Source organism: Pan paniscus, chromosome 3, assembly GCF_029289425.2.
Source record: "Pan paniscus chromosome 3, NHGRI_mPanPan1-v2.0_pri, whole genome shotgun sequence".
Taxonomy (NCBI): Eukaryota; Metazoa; Chordata; class Mammalia; order Primates; family Hominidae; genus Pan; species Pan paniscus.
This window is the reverse complement of record NC_073252.2, coordinates 15291790-15311090: the sequence shown is the minus strand read 5'-3', so window position 1 is coordinate 15311090 and position 19301 is coordinate 15291790. Positions and strand designations below refer to the sequence as shown.

The following is a 19301-nucleotide window of genomic DNA, read 5'->3' as shown; positions in this document are numbered from 1 at the left end:
AACATCAGCTACTTTCCTAGGAAGTTCAATAATAGTCTTGCATCACATAGTCCTCTTTCCTTAGGATACCACACAAGAACTCTGTGGGGAATACTTTTGTGGGGGAGGGAAAGGAAAAAGGAAAGGGGAGAAGGTATGCGTTTGTGTGTGTGTGTGAGACAGAAAGGGAAAGAAGGGGTTATATTCTTAGGAAACAGAGAAATATAAGCAACATGATTTCTATAAATCAGTGTTAAAAATAATCTATTTGGTGTGTGTTATTTTCAACTGGGTCAACATAAAACTAACAATCTAGAGCTGTAAATTATACATCATAAATATGACAGTTACACATTTAGAGAGCAGAAAAATCATACTTCATGCTAACTTCACTAATATTAAACATATTTAAGCAGACAAACCATAAACAGCATCTTTATTTTAAGAGATACAGAAATAACTTTAAAAACTAGAGTTAAATCTCAGCAGTTTAAAAGGGGAAAATTTATTAAATAACCACAATTAGTATAAAAATACAGTTCAAAGGTTAGGAGATTTAAAATTAAAAACTTCGACAAGTGCTCAAATCAAAATACAATTGTGTGAGTTTTTCAGATATTGCATGAAAAATCTAGAGTAATTAATTACAACATTGATCAGTAAACCCCATTAGAAACAATTATACCATAGCAAACAGAAATGAATTACCTCGTCTTCGCCCATAACTCCTTGCTGCATGTAAACAAAGCACAAATTGTAAAATGTCAGAACTAAAAATAAGCCCACATATACAAATATTTCTGATACGAAAAGCTATGTGGGCATCTGAAAATTAGTGCTACTTTGTTTTAAGAGCAATGACAATGTCACCATATAAGATTTAAATGTTTTACCATTCTACAAAGGACTTTTATTTATAGGTAAATATATATTATCTGAATCATATCAAACTCTGAAATTAACAAGAAACACACATTTTATTATCATTTGTGTTAAAATTCACAAGTATTTGTTTCAGCTAATGAAGATAGAAATATACAACGCTTTGCAGTAAACAGCATCCCAAATAATTTTCCCAATGAATGGAAACAACTTGAACGAAATGCTTATTTTTCTACTTATTATAAAGAATGGTATGGCATATATAGTCCAATAAATAGCTGTTCAGATCCAATCTACATTATACCAAGTCCTGCATGGAAGTAGTGCTAGAAGACACAGATGACTGAGAAGATATACCACTATTAAACTGATACTCTGAAACCTGTACAGATTAGACAGGATTTAAGAAATCAATGTTAAACTTGTTTACAGAAATTACTATAGCTAATAATGCTTTCTATCACTTTAATATATGTTATAACAGCTATCTACTAATTGTTTATGTGTCTACCTATGAGGTAAGAGGGATTCAGACACAAATTACTATTAACATAATCATGGAATAGTACATATGTTAAATACCATAAAAGTATATAGGCATTTCTATCTATGTTACTTGCAGTGACATAATTCCTATGGAAAAAAAAAGACTGTAATTTCTTTTTCATAAGAAACTACTAGTTTGATAAAATCCACAAATTGTTTTAAAAGAACTCCTCCCCACAAATTTGAATACACAATGAGTATTTTTACCCTGAAATTAATATATGAAGTCAAGGCAGTAAACAAACAAACAAAGACTGTTAAAATTAAGATCTTATTTTATATTCACAGATTTTTTTAGGCCTGGAAAAAATTCAATATTGAATAAATCTTAAGTAAAAATATGTGCTGAAAGTTGCCAGAAATGTCTACCTAAAAATATAAAACTTAAAAATCAAAAGAAAACATTTCACATTATGAAATATACTTTTATTTTATGCTAATGCTTTACTACAAGGAAGTGTGTCTGTAACACACTAGTTCCTCTAATATAAAGTGGGAAAAACAAACTTGTCAACTCTCAGTCATTTAAATTCTAAGAAAAAAGTCAATCACTATAAGGCTTATATCAGACCCTTTCATATAAAATAACTTCATTTGCATCGCTGCCATTCTAGTGTCTTTATTTAGCTTATAATCTGTTGCACACTTAACCTATCCTTGAGCTCCAATGACCCCAAAGTCTGGCAGATCTATTTTATAGCTTACCTGACCTATATATTATTCCTCCTCTCCTCAGATAGGAGTGAAAGTAGCACTTAGTATTTTGTTGTCTAGGTCTTCTAAACATAAAAGTTTTTAAAAAGCTCTAAGTGATGGGAGATCAACTGAAAAATCAGACTGATGCAATAAATTTTAATAGAGTGATCAAGAATAGACTATGGAGCTACACACGGGTGGTCACGCCTGTAATCCCAGCACTTTGGGAAGCTGAGGCGGGTGGATCACCTGAGTCCAGGAGTTGGAGACCAGCCTGACCAATATGGTGAAACCTTGTCTCTACTAAAAATACAAAAATTAGCCGGGCGTGGTGGCAGGCACCTGTAGTCTTAGCTCCTCAGGAGGCTGAGACAGGAGAGTTGCTTGAACCCTGGAGGCAGAGGTTGCAGGTAGACGAGATAGCGCCACTGCAATCCAGCCTGGGAGACAGAATGAGACTCCGTCTCAAAAAAAAAAAAAAAAAAAAAAAATAGACTACAGAAGAGTGAATAGTTGTATTAAGCCTAGAAATGGTCAACAGTCCCCAAACCACTTCACAGGATGTGAAGGGCTTCCTGCTTATCCCTGGGCATAGCCTAATGGTATTAACCCAGTATAAATTTGCTCTGGAGAATTTCATTCATAGGTGTAGAGAAGTGAAGATTTACAAAGCAAATAAAAATATTTTCATCAAGTTTAAAGTCAAATGATAAATTATGATGAAGTCATAATGTCACAATTATTGACCTATTGAGAAAATTAATGATATCATAGCCAGTTTATGTTCTTAACTGAGGCTACTCAATACTAAAATGGTAAAAATATGTATAAATTTCATAGCATCTTAAGTTTTCATTCCTTGGCTTGAATATAATCACTTAGAAAATTTCTCCAACTATCTCATACCTGAGGAATTTTAGAATCCTGTAAAGAGCTATTCTACTTATTTTTTGGGCAACTCTCAGATTCCAAGTATCTACATTACCAAAAATAGAACTGACTACAGATGAAGCTAAACCATGTGAAATATTTCCTCTTCCCTGTTATGGAAATAACTAATCTGCCACCATCACACTAAACAATGGTGTGTGTATTCACTTTCCTACCAATATTTCTATGTGAATTTCTGGAGTATGTTCCATTATAACTCTTGATCAGAATTATGAGAAATACCTACCTATTAAGAAAAAAACTAAGTGACTTATGTTTTTAAAAAGACTTTTTATAACAATATGTCCTTCAAACTCATTTAGAAAATGATTTTTAAAAGGAAAAACTTGTATAAAAATGAAGAACACTTATGAAGTTTTGTAAAAATAACATGAGGAGCTGGCTATTTAACATACCTGTTGATGTGTATATGCACAGGTATGTTAAACATATATTACTGACACATGTGTGTCCTTATTTATTTAAAAATAAGAAGGCTTTGAGAAAAGCCTGAAGACAAGCGACTTTACAATTTTGGTTCTGGTTTCCAAATCGTCTTATTAAGGATCTAATCCATAGCTACAAAAAACAAAAACAGGATGATTCTAATATTCTGACTAGAAACTGAGTAGGGTCATATGTATTGGCTCTCAGCTACAGTTGTGGTAACTTGAATTAATGCAGCTAGAGGAAGGGATAGGCATACACATTAAATTAGCTGGAAATACAGGTTAAAGTTCTCTTGATGAGGAAACTAAAGACATTTTTATTTTTTTCAATGTGAAAAAGCCAAAACTAAGGAGAGAACCATGCTACTAAATCACAGTCTTTTTTTTTTTTTTTTTTTTGAGGCGGAGTCTTGCTCTGTCGCCCAGGCTGGAGTGCAGTGGCGCAGTCTCGGCTCACTGCATCACTGCAAGCTCCACCTCCCCGGGTTCACGCCACTCTCCTGCCTCAGCTCCCGAGTAGCTGGGACTACAGGCGCCCACCACCACACCCAGCTAATTTTTTTGTATTTTTAGTAGAGACGGGGTTTCACCGTGTTAGCCAGGATGGTCTCGATCTCCTGACCTTGTGATCTGCCTGCCTCGGCCTCCCAAAGTGCTAGGATTACAGGCGTGAGCCATTGTGCCTGGGCCCTAAATCATAGTCCTTTTCAAGACCCAAAAGAAAGCTTATCTCCTCCACTCATTCCACTGGCATAAAAGAAAAAAAGAACTGATGGCTACCCCACTTTCCCATTTTTATGACTGAATAGATACAAGTTAGAGCATCTGCCTTCAGAAATACAATTACTGACTTAATTTTCTTAATTGATACTCATAACTTTTTTCCTCTCAAAAAGTACAGTAAGCTCTTTATGACATACATAGCTGTATGTGGGTTATCACAGCAAATTTACATTTCTAACTAGCTTGCTAATACCATTCCCACTCCCCCTCCTGGCCACCAATACTTCTGCTCTATTTGTTTCTCTTGAAAAACATTATGTACTAATAAAAACGTAAGCTATTTTCCTTGAGAAAGGGGTAAAGAAGATATAATTCAAATATTAATACAAATACTTGAATGATACATCATTTTGTATTGCTCTTTACTACTATGGAAGGCAGGGTTTTTTAAAACTACTGATAATAAAAAGTGTTTAGGATTTATACATTTAGAAATATAAACATACATACTTTCATTCTAACTTCAGAAGTACTTCGCCTTTGGTTTTAAAACAATCTACACAGTTCTATATAATGTGACTTCCCTAAAGTGCTTCTGGATGCTAAATACGGACTCTTCAACATATTTGAATTCTTCAATAGTGACAGTCTCCAGCAGTCAATTCAACTTAATTTGGGGAATATGGTCTGTTCGGAAGGAGACTGCTTGTAGTTATATTTATATGTTTTTTTTATTGTTTAAATTAAAAAATATCTCTACAGCCTCATGAGACATACAGGTATTTATTGTATTACACCTCTTTTTTAAAAAATATATATCTGAGTTAACAGATGCTTAGAGTTAAGGATTTGCCAGAGACACTTCATAGTTTTACTGAATTTGACCAACTTCCTGGCTTTTATCCCATTTTCTCTTTATTTCTTACTTAAAGGAATATTTAAAAGATTAACCATAACTGCTGATTAACTATTAAGGTAGAATCATAAAATCTTTACAGATATATTTGCCATATCGGCCCAACAATTGTAACAGTATGTTTTATTAAAGAAACTCAAGCCTAGCATCACTGTCAGCTTTCTGTCAGTTCTGCATTTTCTAAGGAATGTTCTTTAATTGCAACAGTCATGCATTTATTTTAATGTGTATCTGTGTACATCAAAAGTCATCTTGGGTACTCCAAGGAGCAACAGCATCACACTTTAGGAAACAATGCCTCGGAGAGTTATTTTACCTTTTTTGGGGGTTATTTTACCTAAACTTTGTCCCAAGATAGTTTCTAACAAATAGATCTAGTTTGGCTTTCTGCAACAACACAAAATGGGCCATCTTTGTTGGCTACTTATAATATACTTCAAATAGTTTAAAATATCAGTTATGTTTTCTCTTAAGTTTATATTCTCCAACACAGACATATCCAACTTCATGTATTTATAGGACATGAATTTTTACTCTTTCAAATAAATTTTTGTCACTGTTCACCATCACCCACTACTTAGCTAACATTTACTTTCAGAAGCTGCTCTAAATACTTTACATGAATGAATTCACTCACTTCTCAGAACAGTCCCCCTGAGTCAGGCAGTATGCTAATCTCTATTTTAGACATAAACAAACTGAGTCAAAGTGAAGTGAGGTAAGCTGTTCAAGGTTACACAGATAGAAAAAGCCAACCTGGGTTTAAACTCAGATAATCTGGCTCCAGAATCTATGTTAGCAACCACTGTGAGCTAGCTACTATTACACCACTACAAAAAAAAAAAAAAAAGAAAAAAAGACTGATGCAAAATTTATTACTAAACACTGATTTTTAAAGCTAACAATATTAGCTCTGCCTGTCAGTTAAGTAATTCAACTTACTTAACCAAATGCCTAAAAGTGAGTTAAATGTGTAATACTTAAAAACTTTCATAATTCAAAAAGTAGATCTATGTACTATGAGATACAATTTCTTTAATCAGTCAATAACATTTAATAAATACTTAGTACAGGAGTACTAATATCACTTAATTCTCACATTTCCCAGGAAGACAATATGCTAAGAATATAGCTGAATTGCACGTAGTTAAAAAATAGCTCAAGAAAAACATCCCCTTACCTATTAGTACCTTTCTTTGCCTAGTTCTCTCTTCAGTAACCCTGGTGTCTACTAAAATTATTTAAATCCCTAATATTCAAGACTTCTTTAACCCACAAATATTCCCGATTACGTTGTGACTTCTTTAACCCACAAATATTCCCAATTATTTTGCTTCACTCTCAACCAATGATCCGAAAAAAGTTTTAAAAAAAATTCTCTTTGGATCAAATTGTTTCTTTTCCTGATGTAAACACATTTTCATGTCCTAGTTTCATTATCTTTTTCTCCCTGCTAGTACCTTGCCAGAAAAAGTTCAGAATTTCCAGGCTGGCTTCCTGTACTGAGTATGCATTGTGGCCCCAAATGACAGACTACTAAGACTACTCACATAATACACAAAGCTGACTTGTCCACAAGACGCAACTCTTGCCTGAAATAAAATACTCTTCTTTCTACCATGTGATGAAACACTTTTCAACCTAACATCTAGGTTATTTATAAGGGCTTTTCCAAACTGACAAAATCATCCATTAGTTTAATAATGTTTAGTATAACTAATAATGTAAGTTGCAAGTACACTGTGGCTACTAAGCTCTTTGCTTCCACATTGACTCAGTATGGCCCCAGGCAATTCTGACCACAACCATCCTGTAGGATTCTCACTAATTAGATAACCCAGTGCTTAGACTAGGCTGGCATGCGCTAGACAACTAAACAGTGAAATGATGAATGATTAAATAAATCACCTCATCTAATGCTCTGCTTCTTCAATTTTTCTCATTGAGAATCCTACTTACCCTGACCATCTCCTACATGGCCTGGACTTTATTTCCATCCTTCTGTCTTAATATTAGTTCACATGGTCTAGCTTCACATGTACCTTATTTTCAGTCTTTGCTCCTCAACTTCATTGCCATCTTATTTCAGCAAACCTTTAGTTGAAATACAAGAGCCAAGCCATTCTAATGATATTTTTTTAAAGTAAATATTAATACTATTTCTATTCTTTCCCCTTCCTATTTCCCTCTCCACGCCCACCCTCTGACTTAAAAATACTCCTGTGAAGGATATTTTAATCTTCCATCTCTACTCCCACAATCACGGAGGTGCTAAGTACTGAGACTCTGAATATGTTAATGTTTGTCTAACAGAAAGAAAACTAACTTTAATGAAATTTATTTATTATTTTCCTTACTTTGGTGAACTTCACTATGTAAGCTTTCTAGTTTGAGTAAGTTTAGTGTGATCACAATATTTATAGAGTTACCAGTATATTCCTTATTTAACCACAAACACAATGCTATACTAAGTAACAAGTTCTATGCCTTTGCAAACATTTCATGTAAATCTCACAATAAACCTTGAGACTATATTCTCATTACAGAGATGGGGAAACTAAGGTAATAGTAATCTGTCCAAGGTCATACCTGAAACTGGAAAGGCAATATTCAAACCAGGACTGCCTCCAAGTCTGTGATCACTGCATTAAAGTCATACTGTTACAAATGGCTGCTTTACCAGCCAGAACACACTCAGATTCCTAATTCTGCCTTTTGCATAGGAATAGTTGTAACTTTATTTTGATACTCATAGAATGATTAAATTGTGTGTATGGAGAGGTTCAGAGAAACATGTATTAAATCATCTTTACATAAATCAATTGGAAACATAAAATGTTTTTATAAAACTTACCATTTAACATCAACAGATTGTCAGTTCCTGGATGTGGATAGCTCAATCGACCTTTAAAAAGACAGGAAAGGTGACTTTGAAGATTATGGAGTTATTTGAAAAGCAAAAACAAAAAAACAAAAAACAACAACAAAGGCAGCATAAAGAGAAAATTATTGAGCACAGTATATTTCTTAAGAACTAAAAAGCTTATGTTCAACTAAAAGTATATTAACTAAAATTATCTTTGGAAGTTGAAAGCAAAACAAAAAGTTAACCTTAGTTCCTCGATCATAAGAATACAATGTGATTTGGGAGCAATGCCAATAGAATAAAGCTTATTTATTTTTGGAATGTAAAAACAATATATCTATCATATCCTAGTCTTGCAAATTTAATATGAAATGTGAATTTTTAAATTTTTTCAAAGTTGTTTGTAATTCTATCTATAGATCTCTTGTCAAAAATAAAACTTGAGAGAATTTCATATTCCTAAATCAAAAACAATTAAAATGTTAAAATAAAAAATAAGCAGAAAAATTCATCTCAACTTGCCAATGTGGCTTTATAAAGTCATATTTAAATAAATTAGTTTAATGAAAACATCTTATATTACAAATATTATTGAAAATTTAACTTCTTCAAAGTTTATAAATGATTAAAAATATAAAAAAAAATTAAAGCTGATGAGTATAGTAGTATAGTATTTCCTCTGAGTCATTCTTCATTTGAAAGTTTTTTATTTACTAAATGCAGAAGGGACAACAGTATTACAAACTGCTGTGGAGAAGAAAAAAGGTATGCATGAAACATTCTGTGGTTTATCCAGCATTTTTCCATCATAACACTTGTTTGATAAATGCCAATAGCAAGGATGACCATTATTTTTAGTCTATTATAAAATACAGGATTTTTCTCAAATGCCTGAATCTCTAATAGACTATTAGAATAGTACATTAAAACCCATTTAGAGGCTGGGCACGGTGGCTCATGCTTGTAGTCCCAGCTAGCTGGGAGGTAGAAAAAGGAAGATCACTTGAGCCCAGGAGTTTGAGCATGTAGTGAGCTATGACTGTGCCAATGCACTCCAGCCTGAGCAACAGGGCAAGACCCTGTCTCTTAACAAATGAAAAAAAATTTTTTTTAACTGATTTGAAAAATGTCTAAAAATTAAATGTCTGGGATTACATTTTAGTAATTTTCAGCATAGTCCCTTTAAAAACAAAATAATATGCTAGCACACAAGTAAGGAGTACAGATGAACTGCATCTACCTTTATCACCTCAGCAAGCCCTCTACACTCTACAGGCCCACATGTAAGATGGAGATTATCAGTTGGATTTTGTTTCAGTTATGAAATTAAAGAGTTTGATCATCTACTAATGCAAGAGTAAGTGGCGAAAATAATCCAATTTTGACACTAAAATACATAAATATATATGATAGATACACAAACATGTTTCCTGTACATACATATACACACTTCACCTGAGATCTAAGTTAACTATGGAATATTTTGATTTCAGACTCAACACAGGTAAAATAAGTGTTATCAAAAGGATTATCTACCATCTCTTATTTACTCCTGCATTTTATGCAGCATGACATGAGTTAACTAAATGACCTCTTAAATAAAGTTGTCATACTCTAAAACATACAAGTAAATTTCTTGTTGTGATACCTTGGTATGGAGTGAGAAATAGAAGCATACATATGGGAGGTACACAATAAACAGCCAGGAAGCACAGCTTTCCTAAACTGCACTTCAGTAACACGGAACATTACTTTGAAGTATTATAGCTTATTTTGGAAATATGCCTATTTCTAAACATCTTGCTGCAGATGGCCAAATTTGGAGAACAGTTTAAGGCCATGAATAAATTACTGTTATTTCTGACTTAAGATTTAAAAAAAAAAAAAACTCCTACAAAATGGCAACCTGTATCACTGTTCAGCATAATAAGTTAATTAAGTCTACGATACTGACAGTGTGTAGGATGCAGAGCATGTAAACATGAGTGGGACATAGTCTTATGATGTGGTAGGGGAGATAGACACAAATATACAATTTCAATAAAATACGCTAGGTGCTAAAAGAGTTATGTATAGAATGCTATATAAAAAAACACAACAGAGTATATAGTAATCAGGCCCAGGGATTAAGGCAAGACTTCCTGGGAAAGTAAATTAAGCAAAGCCTTAACATGAAGCCTAGTTCCACCTTGAAAGATCCTCAACTTTCAATTGTCACATAATTACTCTAATAGGTTCCTGTTCATTTATTTATCCCAAGATACGGGTAATAAAATAGTTTCACTGCTAATAGTCTTTTGATATTATGGCTCTGAATAGACTTTTAAAAGGCACACTTTTTGTGGAAAGTTTAAAAAACGTAACTATTTGCAAAGGAACATATATTGTATACATATGTATACATATTATAAATACTACAGCTCGCTACCTAAGAAAAACTCTCAATGTAAGTAATAACATACTCCAAAATGAAATAAGCAAATTTAGACTCATTTTTAAAGATGAGTCTTTTTCTCTACCACAGTGGAAACATTAATGCATCTTCATAGGTTAACTTTTAAAGTTAAGTTTTACTTAGGGTATTATTAAAAGTACTTTCGCTAAGAACCTGCCAATTGATAGTAAGAACTAACAGCATTTGAGGCTGTACTCGGAGCCAGGAGCTTTTCTATGTTCTTTACAACCAATTACTTAATCCTAAGAACGATCCTATGAGTTAGGTATTATTATCTTCCCATTTTAAGATGATAACACTATATCACAAAAAGTTAAATAGGTAAGTTGCCCAAGGTTATACCACTGGCAGGTAGCACTAGCAGAACCTGAACCTAAGCAGTTTGGCTCCATACTCTTAATCGCTATCTTAATAATTACTTTATATTGACAACATAAAGGTATATATGGTTGGTTGTAGGACAATTTTATCTCTTAAAAAATTCACAGAATATTCTATAGTATATTTGATAATTTAAGATTTAATATAGAAAAATAAAAAAACCCCACATTACTATAAAACTAATTTCTCCTTATTGTTTAAAAGACCTGTGGTGCAGTGACTGATAGATGTACACTAATAACTACCTGTTCCTGTCAATAATAGGGTCATCAAAGTTAGACAGATACAGAGCTTCCCAGAGTAAAAAACAAAAAACCAAAAAACTACATACATAGCCCAGCCTTCTTGTAGGTAAGTGTACCCCTGCATGTAAGATCTGGCCAATGGGATATAAAGTGAAAGTGGTACGTGCAATTTCTGGGAAGTACTGTATCCTTAAAAGGGAAGACCTTCCTTTTCTCTTTCTTGCTTCCTGAAATGCTGATGTGATAGCTAAAGTGAAGAAACCATATTAGACCATGAGGCAAAAACTGTGTTTTCAGGATAATAGAAGAATGAGATAAAAAGGAGCTTCAATCCATGAAAATCACCATACTACTCTAGAAGTGTTAATGTTTCTGGTAAGGGAAACAAACTTCTATCTTACTCAAGCCACTTAGGAGTTTTCTGTTGTCCCTAATGAACCTAAGCTTACAAACAAAGTCATCTAGTAATAAACCCGGGCAAATTAAATTTTAGGTAACCAGGCAATTGCTTATTAATTATTGTGAAAATATGATAATTTCATAATGGTTTAATATATCAATAAAGAGTATACACTAGCTCTTGACACTGCTCCTTTCACATTAAGATACTATGAAATTTAAAATAAGTAATTTAAAAAATATATGTATTTTTAGGTATCAGTGAGTAACTAGAGGATCTATCGTATCTTGAAAATTTTCTTATTCGTCTATTACGATTTTAAATAGTAATTTGTATATAACATAAACAGTCGGCCCTCTGTGTCTGGGGCTTCTGCATTCATGGGATTCAACCAAGAAATTATATTGAAAATATAATTCCTGATTAAAAATACTCAGGAAAAAAAAATTCCAAAATGTTCCAGAAAGCAAAACTTGAATCTGATGTGCACCAAGTATGATATGACATTGAATCCACACAAATGTGATGTCTAGGCACTTAGGTATTATAAGTAATCTAGAAATGATTTAAAGTACACAACAAGATGTGCACAGGTTATAGGCAAAAACTACATCATTTTACATAAGGGACTTGAGCATTGCCGATCTTGGTATCTCTGGGTGGTCCTGGAACTAGGCCCAGTGGTTACCAAGTGACAACTGTATAAAAAAGCCTTACTTCATGTTAGCCACTTTAAATGTATTATCTGAGTAACTAAAAATACTAAGAAATATGACAACTGTATAAAACTTATCACTTGTTTAGAGAAATTACCAGATTACATTTGGAACAAATATCTGGTCCCTGATTCTCTACCATTTTTGCTACACTGATCTCTTTGCTGTTCCTCAAACATGCCAGGTAATCCCTTTTCAGGATCTTCCTACTTCCTTTTTTTCCTGCTTGAAATACATTTGCCCAGATACGACCAAAGCTTGCACCTCTCACTTCATTCAGGTCTTTAAGAGATAGTATGACAGACTATCCTGTCTAAAATAGCAGCTTCTTTCTCTATCCCCCTGATAGTATATTTTTCCTGCATAGTACTGATTATCATCTAACATTTTCTGTCTCTATACTTCTTTAAAACAGAAGATCCATGAAGGCAGTAACTTAGTCTCTCTTACTCTCTAGCATATAAAACAAAGCCTAGCATATAATAGGCTCTCAAATATTTGTTGAATGGATAAATCAAATATTTCATTCTACTATGTAAACTATGGACTGAATCAAAAACACAAATATCTTAACATGTGTTTGTATGTGTGGCACAGGGAGGATATTCTCTAAGAAAATGAAAGAAAAATCATAGAACAAGACTTTTTTTCAGCTTATTTCTAAATCTCTTACATATTGAAGTTGTGGGGAGAGATATTGCAAAAGTCCTGCTTATTTCTCTTTGCCAAGATAAATTTTTCCCTTCTCTAAACTATTTTTTCTTTAATGAGTTAATAGAAGAAATGAACTCCAAAGCCCTAATATTCAGTTGATGATGCTAACTCACTCTTCAGTGATGAGAACATAGCTAAAGAACAATGCCATGTGCTCTGCCAATTGTTTCTAAAAGAAAAATAAACATTTAAATCACATTAGAATCATAAAGAGTTTAGGTTAGAATTAGCAACAGATCAAAAGGGAGACACTATGGTGCAGTGGTTAAACGCACAAACTCAAGAGCTACCAAGTTCCACCACTTACTAGCAGTTGAAATGCAGACAATTATTAAGAATAAGCCATAGTCATCCAACTGTAAAATAAGGGTAAATATCTACCTCTTAGTCATGCAAATTAAAGGAGTTAATACGTATATGTAGAGTCCTCAAGAACAATGCTTAGCTGTATCAACTGTTCAATAAATGGTATGTATGGTATGTTATATACTGTATGTGTTTATTAAACACACAATACACACATACCCTTAATAGAAGACATCTAATACTTCTTAATTAAGTGCTTTAAATAAAGCATTGCCCCAACTCATTTGACAGACTCTTCCAATATTGTTTTCATAATCTACATTTTACCTTTACTTCCAAATCCAATTAGGAAAAAAAGGTTCATTTGAAGTCTGGTAAAATCCACTTAGAATGTGGTCATTACCAACCTTGAATAACTCCAATCTCTGCTCAGATCCAAGGGGCAGGACAGTCATTCCTGACCACACTCCCAAATTTCAATGCATGCCTCATAAAAGCCTAAGAATAAGATCATACAAACGCAGAAAAGACCCTTAGATCCAAAGTACCAGGTCCGAAGAGAGCAACAGAATCATTCCTCACCTACATCTAATAAAAGCCATCAATCTACTTTAGATTCAACTGAAATTAATCTAGTTAATGCATTCAAATCAAAATCCTATCATAAATTTTTTGGCCTAATCATATTTTAAGACTTTTACCCAATTAATACTAGAAAATTTACCAAGAAACACCAAAGAACATAGAATACCAAAAAGTTTTGATTCAAGAAAATGGTAATCCCAAAAGACAACAATAAAAGACAAAACTTGAGTCATTAATCATTTAGTAAGATAATATATTATCATATACCTATAAGAGTGGTACTAATTAAGATATATTCAACTAATATTAAAGTCAAGTTGAGTTAATGGTTGCAAAACTTTTCACTGTTAAAAGGGTTTTAAACAAAAGTAATGCTGATAACCAGTAGGAATAGCAAATGGGCAACAAAATATTGCCAGTGGAACTGGTATAAAGCAAACCTAGGTTGGCAATATTATGTTTATAGCCTCAGAAACAAACATATGAAGTTTGTGCTATGAAAATAAACACAGAAAAAGCTAATTCAATTTTATTTAAAAATTTGAAATACCTAAATGTTCAACTATACCAGAATGGTTATACAAACTATTTTACATGTATAGATACAATATACAGGAATTCTTTAAAGTTCTAAATCAATATTTTGAAGAGTATGAATTATGAGAAAATGCTTAATCATTTAACCAATAATTTACTGGGCTCCTCCTATTTGTTTGACATCATGATAGACGCTGATTCAAGGTAAAGCAAAAACATATGTGGCCATTGCTCCCATGACACAGTCTTATGTGAAAGATTATGTGAAAGATATATATTAAAAAAATAGTTCGGGCGTGGTGGCTCAGGCCTGTAATCCCAAGCATTTTGGGAGACCCAGGCGGGTGGATCACAAGGTCAGGAGATCAAGACCATCCTGGCTAACATGGTGAAACCCCATCTCTACTAAAAATACAAAAAATCAGCCAGGTGTGGTGGCATGTGCCTCTAGTCCCAGTTACTTGGGAAGCTGAGGCAGGACAATCGCTTGAACCCGGGAGGTGGAGGTTGCAGTGAGCCAAGATCACGCCACTGCACTCCAGCCTGGGTGACAGAGCAAGACTCCATCTCAAAAAAAACAAAACAAAACAAAAACAAACAATTGAATCTAAAATAAGAAAAGTGCTCTGATTAAAACGAAACTTGATTCTCTATAAATCTTTAACACAAAAGTAATCTACCCTTGATAGGGGTGCCAAAGAGTCTTTATGATGAGGTAGAAGTTGACTAGAGATTACAGAGACTGCCAACTGAACACAAAGGACTGAATACACGTGTTCACCTCTGTGCCTTCTGAAATCCCTAACGTGGCGGTTAAAAAGATTTGAAAGAGGTGTCTCAAAAAAAAAAAAAAAAAAAAGATTTTTAAAGAGGCATAACCCCATTAGGATAAAGACACTGGAACAGGATCATAAAACAACCAAGTCATCAAATTTCTGGGAACTGTAAATGTGAATGGTTGAATGGTAACTAACTTTGTAGACCAGAAATCACTGAAACACAAACCTAAGCCGGTGTATACATGGGGAATGCCATCAAGTAACACTCCATTTACTGTAGTACACACCTGGATAGGTTCAGAAATCAGAAGCTCTGGTTATAACTGTGTGTAAAAGTCGGGTGCAACTAAAAACAGAAGGTTTAAGATTGCTTGTTAGTTTTTAAAAGAACCCTCCTGGGTTCATCTAAGAAGTCTAGCAGCTAGGCCTACAGCTCACAAGCAGAAGACTAGAAGACCCACATCCATGTTCATTTCCCAGAACAAAAGAAAACACCTAGACACAGGCATGGTGAGGGTCTCACCTGATTGACTTATTACAATCATTACTAGTTGATAATTTCAACTATATACATTGAGCTTCCAATCCCCATTTTTTGTGTCTTACTTTTAAATATGAATAGACAGTAAAAGATGAAGCCCCCAACATGAGAAAAAAAGAGAACACAAACAAATAAAAAAGAACTTTGAAGAAGCACAGACAATATAAGGAACTGGGAAAATAATCTTCAAACACTATAATAGCCTCCAGAGAAATAAGATCAAACAACAAGAATAAGATGTAATTGAAAGTTCTGAGAATTATTTTAAAGGAGATTTTAAAAATCAGCAAAAATTTTTAAAACAAAAAACTCAAGATTTGAAAAATAAACATAAGCTCTTGAAATGCAAAACAAGAGACAAAACAATGGAAAACAGAAAAGAAAAACAGATGATGACTATACAACATTTAACATTTGAGGAACAGGAATTCCAAAAAGAGGTAATATTAAGAAATGGGAGGCAGGCATGGTGGCTCCTGCCTGTATTCCCAGCACTTTGGGAGGCTGAAGCGGGCAGATCACAAAGTCAGGAGTTCGAGATCAGCTTGGCCAAACACAGTGAAACCCCGTCTCTACTGAAAATACAAAACTTAGCCAGGCCTGGTGGTGGACACCTGTAATCCCAGCTACTTGGGAGGCTGAGGCAGGAGAATCACTTGAACCCGGGAGGCAAAGGTTGCAGTGAGCCAAGATCACGCCATTGCACTCCAGCCTGGACAACAGTGCGAGACTCCCATCTCAAAAAAAAAAAAAAAATTATCAAAGAAATAATATCCCAAAATTCCAAGAACTGAAGATATAAATCTCAGAATTAAAAGGGTCCAATGAAGGTACAGCTTAATAAATTAAAAAATGAAGGCAGGAAGGAAGGTATGTATGCACATACACATTCCAAGATACACATTTCATTATTATGAAACTGCAGAACCACAGGCATGAAAAATATCCTAAAAGCTTCCAGAAAGAAAAACAACAAAAAAATAAAGTAAGAAATCAAGGCAATCATACAAATGAACAGGATTCAGAATGATGCCACACTTAAAGCAATACTGGAGGTTAAAAGATCATACCTTCAATATTCTAAATTGCTAATATATAATTCCATAGTGACTTATCATATTATATAGGTAGAAACATTATGTTTTAATACATATAGTGTCTCAAAATGTATGTCCCATTAGCAGGAAGGTAATACAGGTCCAACAAATCAAAGAAAAACAAAGGTGTAAGTCATTAAAGAAAGGACATGGGGATTAGGACATGGATTCCACAGAAAAAAAGGAATTCCTAGGATTATGGAAGTCCCAAAATGACTGCTATATAGGACTGCAATAATGAAAAAAAACAATCTGGATGATAATTTGATGCGTTTGTATGTATTGAAAGAAGCTTTACAGTCTATGGATAAATACTGGGATGAATTAATGATAAATACGTAGAAAACTAAGCAAATAAACTAAAAAAGATAATGATTAATTCCAGGAAAAAGAAAGCTTTATGAAAAAGAAAATGTTACATTATAGTACAAAACATACAAGGTTCATCTATGAATATTATTTGCCTTATCTCAGTAATACAATCCCTGACTTAAACAAAAGTGCTCTTATCATTTTGGAGGACAGAGTAGGGGAAATATTGAAGGATATTAAGTCATATTAGAATATCAACATACAACACCTAAAATGTAGGAAATATAGAAGCACAAGCATATTATTTACAAATAATTACATAATGAGTTAAAAAAAAAAGCTCATAGTGGCTACCAGTAAGGAGCGGGAATCTGAAGTGGACAGACAAGGAGGAGGAAGGAGACTTCTATTTTTTCGTTATATAAGACTTATAGCACTACTTGACTTTCAAAATTATGTAAATATATTTTTAAACTAATTTTTTAAAAAAGTTAACCAGGTTGGATGGAAGGCAAAGATTTAATTACTGCAAATATTTTAAGTTTATAAATAGAGAATGAAAAGACTGGAAAAATTATACACCAAAATATCAATTATGATTATTTTAGTTTGTGAGATAAGTGATGATTTTAAAACTTGTTTCTCCTAGTGTTTCCACATTTTCTTTAATAAATGAATACTATTTTTTTTGTAACAGGAAAACAAACACTTTAAAAAGGATAAAATGCTATCATTTTGGAGAAAAAACCTTCAGAAGAAATTCTTTGATATATCTTCAAATACTATAAGTAGTTAAAATGCATAAGCCTAATTATTCCAATTACTTGCTTTTATCACTGCAAGTTATATATAGGAAACATTCTTTTTGTTGTTCTACTTTCCATTTAAAACAAGTGATATAAACATTTTTCAAATCATATGAAAGATGCTTTGTGGTGAATAACAGGATTGCAGTAAGCACATATATGTTCTGAATAAATAAATGTGATTTTAATAAAATTCATTGTAGTTTCTGTCTGATGGGTTTTAGTTTTTAACAAAAAAATTTCAGTCTGTCATAATTTAAATCATTTACCTAAATATTCAAAGATGCTTGGAAGAAATAAAACTCAAGTATGTTTTAATAAGTTTGTAATAAAGACAACTATGTAAAAAGGAATAAAAGCAAAACTTATCTCTATCCATGATGTCATATTTCAAATGAGTTTTTTTAAAACAAAAACTTTCACAACCACATTTTTATCATTTCCTTTTCAATCTATAGATATTCTCAATTACCAGTCAAACTCATAAATTGTACTTTCACTAAGATGAACAATTCTTAGTAGTGGAAGGGTAAAGTATTAAGATTCCATGTACGTTATAAGAGTAATCACCTCTTAAAGTCAGAATATGTTTAATAAAATACATATGGCTGCTATATAAATACAATTTACTCCAAAAGTTAATAATTTTTTTTTCCTATCAAAGGCCAGGAGTCTATAGAATGAAGAAATGAAAAATCAACAAAGGAAAAAGAATGTCAATTCTACTTACTCCCTTTTAAAATAAATGGAAACATTTCATTTAAAACTGAATGCATATATATATTAGATACATAGATATGTATCTAATATATGTGATTTTCTTCTATACTCTTTTTTGTTATTGGCAATTTTAAAACTTTCAACTTCAGGAAACCAGTGGCTGAAGAAAAAGTAAACTCAGTTTTGAGAAATGCACCCCTTTTTCTCTGTCAGGGGAAATAAGGAAGAGTCCTGTAAGAGCAGATGACATACCTGCTTTGGCATGTATATTATTGGTATTTGTTTTATTTTGTACTTTATTTTAATAAATGCCATTAAACTTTCATAGCTTTTTAAAGATCTCTTTACCATTGCTCTCTTATACCAGAGTTTCTCCAGGTGTGTTCTACACCCCACACGAACTACACCACTTCTAGGATGGGCCCTGAAAACCACGTGGTTGACACAGTCTCAGTGTCTGAGAACCTCTGTCTGGCTCGACAGTTCTTAAATTCTAAATATAAGTTCTCACAATGGAGACTTTTAGAAATTTATACAAGTTATTTTGTGACTTGGTATTGTAATCTTATATTAAGGTCAGCTGAAGAGAAAGAGAGGGAAAAGTGGAAGAAAATAAGCAATTTGGTACTACCATAATCAGTCAGCACCTTACAGGAATAACTCCTTATTTTCTCAGGGCTTATATGCCCTAAAATAAACAGAGCTTCTTACTTCAGGAGT

General features: G+C 33.1%; 1 protein-coding gene across 8 annotated transcripts in view; it reads right to left on the bottom strand.

Annotated features, from left to right (window-relative positions):
- Nucleotides 1-19301, bottom strand: part of CPEB2 (cytoplasmic polyadenylation element binding protein 2) — a 67457-nt gene that overhangs the window by 28821 nt on the left and 19335 nt on the right. For 4 of the 8 annotated variants that reach the window (XM_034958312.4, XM_034958308.4, XM_034958313.4 and 1 more), the window contains 2 exons: nt 7976-8026; nt 688-711 (listed from right to left, as the gene is read on the bottom strand). In XM_034958312.4, the coding sequence (XP_034814203.2) occupies nt 688-711; nt 7976-8026 (75 nt within the window). The remainder of the gene's footprint in view (nt 1-687; nt 712-7975; nt 8027-19301) is intronic. The other 4 variants (XM_034958314.4, XM_034958311.4, XM_034958315.4 and 1 more) reach the window with 1 other exon arrangement.